Source organism: Lutra lutra, chromosome 2 (genome assembly GCF_902655055.1).
Source record: "Lutra lutra chromosome 2, mLutLut1.2, whole genome shotgun sequence".
NCBI lineage: Eukaryota > Metazoa > Chordata > Mammalia > Carnivora > Mustelidae > Lutra > Lutra lutra.
This window is the reverse complement of record NC_062279.1, coordinates 143,143,219-143,152,986: the sequence shown is the minus strand read 5'-3', so window position 1 is coordinate 143,152,986 and position 9,768 is coordinate 143,143,219. Positions and strand designations below refer to the sequence as shown.

The following is a 9,768-nucleotide window of genomic DNA, read 5'->3' as shown; positions in this document are numbered from 1 at the left end:
GTCAGCAGAATGAGCTCCCACCAACCAGGAGTCTGTAGGCTGTGATGGGGGCTGGAAGAGTCTGGGGGGTAGGACTGCTTCACTCTGCTTAATGCTGGCTTCTTCTAGCCACCCCTCCTCAAGCCGCGGAGTGGAGTGAGCACAGACACCCTGGGGTATGGGAGAGGGCTGAGCAAGAGGGCAAGGCTTGATTGCATGGGTGGGGGGTTAGGGAAGACAAGCAGGGTCCAGCCACCTCCCCGGCCAATGCAGATGGTCCCATTGTTTTTGAGCCTTGATGTTCAAAAAACAATAAGAAATTGCTAAAGGTCTCTGGTATGGAATAAAGATCTGGGGACTCGTCTTGGCCTCCACCCCACCCCATCTGTGGATGGGGCCCCCTTCTGGGCAGCGCTCATCCACCCTACCTCCTCCAAAGTGACAAACCCATGAAGTGTTCAGGGGCAGGAGACTGACCCAAAGTTACTGGTGGGGGGGCGGCAGGCAAAATTAGAGACTTGGATCAGGGAGCACTGCCTCCCTCCACTGGGGAGGGTCTCCCAGCCCAGGAACTGGATGGGGGTCAGGGATGGGGATGAGGTTCTTGGATCTAAACTGGGACCCAATCTGAGGGGAGGGGGCGTCTTGGTTTCTTTTGCCTCTGAGCCAACTACAGCACAAGAATTTTACCATTAGTATCAAACAACAACAACAACAAAAAAAAACCACCTCACTTCTCCTGCAAGAGGGGATGTTGGAATCTGAAGACCAAGACTGTCCTCCTTCCACCCCCTGGGGGAGGTCAGGAGGGTGAGTTCTGGAAGATACCTCCCCCCACCCCTGCTGGTGGCTTAAGGACTGACAGCTTCTCCCAACACTTAGATTACAAAGGTTTATTTAGAAAATAGTTTGGTTGTTTTGGCTGTCGTTTTTGGCAAACATTTAAATACTTTCAATAACCAAAGACTGTCACTGCCTCTTTCCTCCCCCAAGACAGCCGCCCCCACGGTCCTGGGGAAGTCAGCCCTTGCTCAGAGGTGGATCTGGGTAGCGGTGTGTGTTGGGGGGGTGGGCTCCTTTCTTGCCCGTTAGGGAGGTTGCATTCACTTCTGCTGTCTGAGACTCTGACCTCACAGCCGCACCTCTGCAGGGGCCCCCAGGGCCAGATCCGGGCCGAAGGCCCAAAAGCAGCCCTTTGCTGAGATGGAAAGGCAGAGGGGTTGCCCCTCTCTCCTCACCCCCTCCCCGGGGTCCCTGCCGTCCCTCAGCCCACACTCCTGCCCTGCGGTACCCTCCCCTATGTTCCAGAGGTCAATCCATCCCTGGGTCTGGGGGAAGCTGCTGCCCCCGCTTTCTCCTGGCGGGGCTGGGGTGGCGGGGGGGGTATGCCTTCCCAAGGCGCCGCCTGGAGCTGTCCAGGGTTTGCGCGGGGCCGGGCGCGCGGCTCACTGCCTGAAGCCCCTTCTCCTCCGTCTGAAGAGGATGTGCTTAAAGGAACGGCGGAAGTCCTGGTTAAAGACGGTGTAGATGACCGGGTTGAGCGAGCTGTTGCAGTAGCCGATCCAGAAAAAGAACTTGAAGAGCGGGTCGGGCACCTGGCAGGCCTCGCGGCAGATGCCGTACAGGCTGTAGCTGAAGAAGAAGGGGAACCAGCAGAGCACGAACACGCCCATGACCACCGCCAGCACGAAGGTGAAGCGCTTCTCGCGCGCCTGGGCCACCTTGCGGCGGCACACGCTGCTGCGCGCCCGGCGGCGGCGCGACAAAAAGAACTCGACGGAGCGAGAGCTGGCGCGCGAGAGGCGCCCGCCGGGACCCGGGGACTTAGCGGCAGCCAGCGCACCGGAATCGCTCGCTCCTGGCCCCGGCCCGGGCGCAGCCACGTCGGCGCCGCCCGCGCCGCCCGCGCCCCCTTCCCCCGCAGCGCGCCGCCGCCCGCCCCTCCGCAGCGCACCCCGGCGCCGCCGCCGCTCCGCCGCCGCGCTGCTGTCCTCCGGATCCACGTCGGCGCACGGGCGGCGCGGGGGCGCGCAGTGCCCGTTCTCGCCCGCGCCCGCCGCAGCACCCAACCCGTTTTCAGTGGTCGGGGACGCCCCGTCGGGGCCCGTGGGCGCGCGCTTCTCGCTGAGCGTGCGCGTGCGCAGCTTGGCCACGCGATAGATGCGCGCGTAGACCAGGCCCATGATGAGGCAGGGCGCGAAGAAGGAGCCGATGCAGGACGACAGGATATACCATGTCTCGTCGTTGAGGCCGCACTGAGGGTAGGCGGCACTGTCGGGCTGGCGGTAGAGCGAGACGAGCGGTGGGAAGGAGATGACGGCCGAGATGAGCCACACGGCCACGATGGTCGCCTTGACGCGGCGCGGTGTGCGCTTCAGGTTGTACTCGACGGCCTGCGTCACCGACCAGTAGCGGTCCAGGCTGATGGCGCACAGGTGCACGATGGACGAGGTGCAGAAGAGCACGTCCAGCGCCAGGTACACGCCGCACCACACCTGCCCGAAGTACCAGTAGGCCATGAGCTCGTTGGCCAGGGAGAAAGGCATGACCAGCGTGGCCACCAGGATGTCGGCCGAGGCCAGCGACACCAGGAAGAGGTTCTGTGGCGCACGCAGCGCCCGACTGGTCAGCACGGCGATCACCACCAGCACGTTGCCCACTACGGTGAAGACGATGAGGAAGCCCACCACGGCAGCCAGCCCCGCCACGGCGCCCGCCGAGTACTGGCCCGGGGGCGGCCCCCAGGCGGTCCCCGGCGCGGCGCCCGAGGCGTTGGCGTCCCCGCCGCTGCCCCCCTCGCCGGCGCCGCTCGCGTTGGGGCCCGCCGCCGCCGCCGCCGCCGACAGCGCCGCCGCCAGCGCCGGGGACGCCATGGTCCTCCCGCGAGCTACGCGGTCCCGCCTGGAGCCGGGGCGCAGCCGCGGCAGCTCGGGCGCCCCCCAGCCCGGGCCGGCGCCCGCATCGCCGCCTGTTCCCGGGGCGCGCCCGCCTGGGACCGCGGCGCCCCGCAGCCGGCCCTCGGCCGTGGTGGCTCGGCGGGCGAGCGGCGCGCAGGAGAGCGTGGCTGCCGGGCTCCCCGCAGCTGCCGCGCGCGTAAGTGCAGAGCAGGAGGCTCCCGGAGCAAGCGGCGACGCGGCGGAGGGGGGAGGGGGGCAGGTCCCGGGGTCCTCGCGCGGCCCCGCCCTCGGCCCCGCTCACGGGGAGCGCCCGGGCCGCGAGCCCACGGTGATGCGGCGCCCGAGCGGGCGTGCCCGAGCGGCCCCGCGGCCCCGGCGCCCGGCCGGGACGCAGGCTGCAGGCGGCGGCGGCGGCGGCGGCCCGGGCGCTCCGCCTCCCATCCGGCCGGCTAGGGCTGGGCGCACCGGGGCGCGGGCCGCCGCTCCTCCGGGCCCCAGCGCCGGCGCGCAGCCTCGGGCTCCAACTTTACTTTCCCGGGCAGGGCGCCGGCGCCGCCGCGCGTCCTCCTCCTGCTGCTCCCGGCGCGGGCGCCCCCCGCGGTCCGCGTTCGGCTGTGCGGGCTCCGCCTCGACTGCCTCGCTAGCCTTAGCTGCGCCGCCGCCGCCGCCACCGCCGCCGCCACCGCCGCCGCCTCCTCCTCCTTCGCCGCCGCCGCCGCGGTGCGCTCGGCGCGAGTGCAGCCGCCCGGCTTCGGCTTCCAACTTGGGTAGAGTTGCGCAGCGGGGCGGGCGCGCGGGGCGGGGCGCGGGCGGGCGGGGGCGGCCTGGCGGGCAGGCCAGCGCCGCCGGCCCGGGGGGGAGCGGGCCCTGGAGCCGGAGCCCGCGGCCGCCTCGGCGAACCTGCCCGCGCGGCGCCGGGGAGGAGTCCGGGGCGGTGGCGCGAGGGGCGCGCGCACGGCGAGGGCGCCCCCTCCAGGGCCGATTGCAGTCTGCGGGACGGGGTTGAGTGCCGGCCGGCCTGGGCGGTGAGTTCCAGAAACCTGCTCTTTCTAAGACAAGAGCCTCCGAGCCTCCCCCGGGCACACGCGCACGCACACGCGGGCGCGCACACTCGCGCGCAGCACCGGTCGGCTCGGGGTCCGCGGCCTGATTGGAGAGCCAGCCACTCGCAGCCTGGCGGAGGACGCGACGCCGCCTGGGTGCGGAGGGGTCCTGCCGAGTGCGGGTCGGGCTCCGATCTCTGGTCCATCTCTGGTCGGTGTTAACCGGGCAGAACCACTTCCCTGCCCCCGGCCTCAGCTGCCTTCTCTGCCCACTTCCAGGCGCTGCTGGAGCATGAATCATGACGGCGGTGCCAGTGGAAGGCCTGGGCAGGCTCCCAGGCGCTGCATCCATGTTGGCAATTATTGAAGTTTAATTCTCGTGCTCCGGGGCCCTGCTTTTAAAGGGTGGGGGGATGTTCAAAATCACCGCCCCTGACAAACACCCCGAATGAATTTCCCGGATGACGGGCGGGTTTGCGTGGGTACCTCATTCCTGCGGGCTTAGGGGCAAGCTGTTGGGGTACCTCCCTTACCCTCGGCTTACCCCAGCCTTGTGTCTCTCTGCATTCATTCAATGAATGCGCATTGCCGTTTCCCGTTGCGCACGAGCTGTGGTTCCCACCTCCAGGCAGCTAAAGGTTGGTGGGAGACAGACCCTGGGGAGGAGGTTGGAGATCCCAGGCCTGGCATTTCTTGCTAGGAGGAGGGGAGGGCCTTTCCTCCCAGCAGTCCAGAAAAGCGCGCAGGCAGGCCAGCAGCTCTCCCTGTAGCCTCAGATGGTAGGGTAGGGGTCATTCCTGCGGCTGTGGGTCACAGGATGGGACGCCTGTGGGTTCTACGAAGGTGTCATGGGGAAGAATTGGAGCATCCCCCTTAGTGGTGTCTAGAAATGTGCATGGCTTTGGGGCTGCTTCTCTTTTCTCTGAGCCCCGAAGCTCAAAGGGTCTTATGTAGGAGAGTGCTGGCATCTTAGCAGAGATGCCCACTGGGAGCCCCAGCATCCTCCTTAGCACCCTTACAGGGAGCAGGAGGGGTTAGGCCAGGGTGAGGCCAGCAATCAGAAATTCTGGAGGGTGGGACTGCCTGAGGAAGACCAGAGCCAGCCCTGGGCTTTTAGGCACTTTTTGGCCGCAAATCCATGACTGCATGTGAGAGGCGCATGGCCCAGAGAAGGTAGGAAGCCAGTATCCCTGTGGAAGGTGGAAGGGCCCCCTGGTCTTGGAGGCCTGGAGCACCTTGCAGGGAGGTCCCACACATGTTCACAACCTCGGCAGTTGGCATGCACCTCTCCTTGTCTGTACAGGCGTTTTGCCCTCTGGGATGGTGGGTGCCCCACACTGCCATGCTGAAGTGAATACCCTCAGTGCCCTGAAGCTCATTCCTAGGCTGGGAGTGGAGTTGTCAAGGAAGGCTTCCTGGAGGAGGTGCCGTCTGAGCTGCATTTGGAGAATGGAGGAAAAGTCATTAGGAAGTGAGAAGTCCCTGTGGATTGTGCTCCCTGGGGTTAGGGAAGGGGCTTTGCCCTGGAGGAGCCAAAAAAAGGAAATGGGAGGGGTCAGATGTAGGTTAGGGGGAGCTCCCTCCCCAGCAGCTGACCAGTCACTTGGGCCTCCTGCAGACCCTGGGGGTTCTTATCTTGTGAGGAGCACTTTGGGGGATGCCTGGGGGTCTTGGGACACCCAGGGTCCTGGCTGCCCTAGACATCTCACACATTCATACTCAAGGGCAGCTGAGTACGAAGAATTTGGAGGAAAAAGGACACAGAGCACCTGGGGCCTGAAGCAGGCAGGACTTCCCACTGCCCAGGAAGTGGCTCTCCAGGCCAGGCTGGGGACATCCGGAGTGCCTGGCCGGCTCAGTGACTCAGGCCCCTGGGGACGCCCGGCTGACCTTTTGACCTCAGGACCACCAGCAGCATCTCCCTGGCATAACCCAGGAGGAGGCAGGAGAAGCACCTCTCCTGTGGGTCAGGAACTTGGGGGGAGAGAGGAGAGCTGGGTCCCCTAAAGAATCCTCGGGGTTGAGAAGCCCTTGGCTGGGCTTTGGGGCTGCACCGAACTGAGACCTGCCTGTGTGTGAGGGAGGGAGGCCCCAGGGACTGCGGCTGTTCAACCAAGAGCTGAAGAGGCCTCTTACCCCAGACATTGACAATAAGGCTTGACGAACGGCTCCTGATTATCCTGTAACAAGCAAAACAGCATGTGCCTGGAAGACCGCCTGTCCCCGTGAGTCGCTGGTGGGCAGGCCTGGGCTTGGCAGCACCCGGAGGATGACAGAGAGGGTGTCGTAAGGATTCAGGCTGCATTGGTAGAGGGGGTGGGGGTGAGGGCGCTGGGGAGAGCTGTGGGACCTCTTAGAAGGAAAATCACATAGCTGGGAAGCGTCTTGGGGCTGCCAAGGCCTAGTTGCCCTTCTTCCCACCTGTGATGAGTGGGACTGGAAGGGAAGGGTTGGTCCAGCCAGGGCCATACAGCCACGGGACACTGGGTCCTAGGCCCTGGGTGCTGAGATGGAATCTGGGCTCACACCTGGCATGTTGTCCTCTTGTGCTCCACAAGCGGCCTCTGTCTTGGTGGATGGGAGCTTATCTCCCTGAACTGCTTCCCTGCACGCGGGGTATGTGTGCACACACACAGATGTGCACACGCATATCCATGTGTGAGTGCGTACACACAATCACACGCACACATTTTTGGGCACGCCTACGCTGGTGTAACCACGTACACACCGACGCATACCCGTGCATGCTGCATACACATGCACACACACAGCTGTGTAAATTGTACAGGACATTCGTGTGCATAGCCATGTGCACACACACGCACGTGAGTGCTTCCACAAGCAGGCATCCGTGAACACACTTGTGTATTCACGTGCTGTACACACACATTCGTGCAGACACATCCACACACATGTTCGTAGACAAATATCCATACACCCACAGAGAATGCACGTGTGTTCTATACACACATGTGCATAAATGTGTGTGCACTTCATGTGTGCATATATATGTATCCCGCACATGCACAGGGCTGCACACAGCCACTTGTATACACGCGTGCATTCGCATGGATCAACATACGCGCATGCGCATGTGCTCATTTCCACCCCCAGGAGCTACGCATGCGCAGAGCTGCCTGCGGCCTTGCTCCCCCTCCCAGGCTGCGTGGAGGATGGATTTGGCAGCCCCATTGCGGGTAGCTCTTCCCGTTTTCGGGTTGGGTTCCGCAGCCTCAGCCTGCTCACGTCCACCCAACTCACTCAGATAGCTCTTCAGCCCACTCCCTCCAGGCGGCAAGCCCATTTGTCCCCGCCCGCCGTGGACTCAGGGCCTTGGCCATGCTCTTCTCCAGGTTGGCAACCCTTGGTCTCGCTGTCCCCAGGGATCTTCCCTTCCTTCCGAATGCATTGCCCGAGATGCCCCAGCAGCCCTCCTCCATCTTTCAGGCTAGGAGTCCCTTCCGATGCTGGCCTCCTGTGTGTCCATCAGGGGCAGGACCCCTCGAACCCCGTCCCTCTCCACTGCGGGCTCCTGAGAGCAGGCGTGTCTCTCGCACTGCCCAGTGTGGGGCCCAGCTATACTCACAGTAGGGGCTCAATCAAAGCTGGCGCAGGGGTGGGGGGTGAAGGGTGAAGTCAGGAGTCTGGCGAAGGTCCTGACGTCCGTTGAGTTCCTTGGCCAGGCTGGACTCCTCCTGTGTGCTTGGCGCCAGAGGTGCCTGGCAGAACGCGGGGGGCCCTCACGGGGGGCTGATTCCCCACCCCCCACCCCAGGGGCTGCCAGTGCCAGACCCCTGGGCCCCCCATCCAGCGGCCCTTTTCTGCCTCCTTTCTGTGGGGGTTGCTGATGCTGGATACAGATATGAGCTCCTGCTCTTCATCTCCTTGCTGCTCAGCCTCCCAGGGCCTCAGTTTTCCCATCTGTAAGGTGGGGGTATTGGACTGGATAGTTCCAAGGTCCGTGCCAGCTCTGCCCCCACTCAGCTGTGAGCTCCACGGAAGTGGGTGTTGCAGCTGGTCTCCTGTGTCTGCGGGGGTCCAGCACGGGAGGGAAGGGCCTAGAGGCAGGCAGAGGACCCCCTTCCACTTCTCTAATAGGTGTGGTCATAGTGGGAGACTGGCCTGGCTTCCTAGTCTCCAAACCAAGAGGACTTGTTTCCTCCTTCGAGCTGAGCTGAGGATTAACACACCCCTCTCAGGCCATGCTTATTTGAAATTTCATTTTTAAAGACAGGCAGGGAAAAATGAGGCTCGATTCTCTGCATGTCCCTCTCTGAAGAATTCCAGAACCGCTTTGTCTTGTTAGAACGTGGCCTCGTTCTGCTGGCCTGGGGCCTGGCTCTTCATGCACTAACCCGCAGACCAAATCCATTGCAATATTGATCACATTGATGGATTTGGCACAGCTGAGTTCTTACAGAGCTGGCAGAAGTCCCCTCTGGAGGGAGACCTGCTCCAGGGACCATCTTTGATTTGCAATGAGTGTAATAGAGGAAAGCAGTGGGTCAGCACGTCTCCTTAAGCACTGGCTGTGTACCTCGCTGAGCCCGGGGTCTGCTGGAGCTCAGGCTTGGCCCCATCCCTGCCCATCCTGGCTGCTACAGCCCCCTCTCGTGGCTTCCTGCTCCCGGCCTGCCTCTGTGTCGCACCCCTCCCTCCCCGCCTGGTTCCAGGCTTAACGGGGTCCTCCCTGTAGGGCTTGCAGCTGCCCAAGTGCCTGAGCTTGGCATTCAAGGCCCTCCTTGGCCTGGCCTCCAGTCTGGACTCTACAGTTGGGCTCACCAGCTGTCCCCACATGACCTTGAGAAGCCACCCTTCCCTTCCAAGCCTCCCCAGCTTGTAGAAGGCAATAACAGGGATGTGCAGGCTCTGGGGAGCAATGTCTGTGGGGCTCTCTGAGCCCAGGGCCCGCTCCCCACAGGGGTCAAGCCATGTCCGTGTCTCCCTGGGCCTGGAGCATCTGCTCTCCCCTCTCCTCATTGCACACCTGAACATCTGGGAGAACCACTCTCCCCAGCACCGGGCTCCCAGGGCCCACCCCCCTGCAGGACTGCTGTGAAAATTCCGGATCCAGAGCCCACCCTGGCTACCCTCTGGCCCTCAGCCACTATGCCCAGGCCCCTTCCCCATGGTAGGCTCCGTCAGGGGGTGTCTCCCCCAGGCTGGGTCTGTCCTGAACAGTCCACGGGTGGTGGGCCCAGTTCACCCTCTTTGGGGGCCTTGCTGCGTATTTGCTGTGTGATGGTCCCATGCTGCAGGAGAGCACAGTGAAGCCCAGGGGCCCAGGAGGAAGTGGCTCCCCTCCATACCGCCATGATGCTCTGGGCACTCTGGCTTTTGTCTGGCGTCTGTCCCAGGAACTGGCTTCCGTGGGAGGGGTGGCCTCGGAAGGGCTTTCTTGGCAATGACCGCCAAGCCGAGACCTGAAAGTGGAGGCTTTGAGGCCTAGAGTGACCCTGTTCACGGGTCTGCCCGCCCACCAGGGGACCCTCCCCTCTCCCCCTCCCTCAGGGGCAGATTTTAGGTCCAGCCCCTTACGTCACCCCCAGAAGATTCGTCATCTGTCCAGCAGGTGTCTCCTGGGCACCTACTTCAAGCCAGGTGTTGGATGGCACCTGTCAGCTATGGAGAGCATGGCGGTCCTCAGGCCCAGCACAGGGGACAAGGCACAGGCCGTGACTACCTGTCAGGCACCAGAAGAGGGAAGAAACAAGTGGCAGGGCCTGAGGGGACTTCTGACCTCCTGGGGGCTCAGTGAGGACTTTCTCGAAGAAGTAGGGACTCAGCTGAGACTGGAGGATGAGAAGGTAGCAGCCTGTCCAACAAGAAAGTTGAGGAGTGCATTCCGG

The 9,768-nt window shown here is 63.5% G+C and overlaps 1 protein-coding gene across 1 annotated transcript; it reads right to left on the bottom strand.

Annotated features, from left to right (window-relative positions):
* Nucleotides 1-857: 857 nt before the first annotated feature.
* Nucleotides 858-3,573, bottom strand: ADRA2C (adrenoceptor alpha 2C). The gene has a single exon (XM_047718745.1). The coding sequence runs from the start codon at nucleotides 2,850-2,852 to the stop codon at nucleotides 1,425-1,427; it is 1,428 nt and encodes a 475-aa protein (XP_047574701.1). The 5' UTR covers nucleotides 2,853-3,573; the 3' UTR covers nucleotides 858-1,424.
* Nucleotides 3,574-9,768: the final 6,195 nt, after the last annotated feature.

Coding starts and splice junctions, on each gene's coding strand:
- ADRA2C (XM_047718745.1), bottom strand. CDS start 2,852: ATGGCGTCCCCGGCGCTGGCGGCGGCGCTGTCGGCGGCGGCGGCGGCG.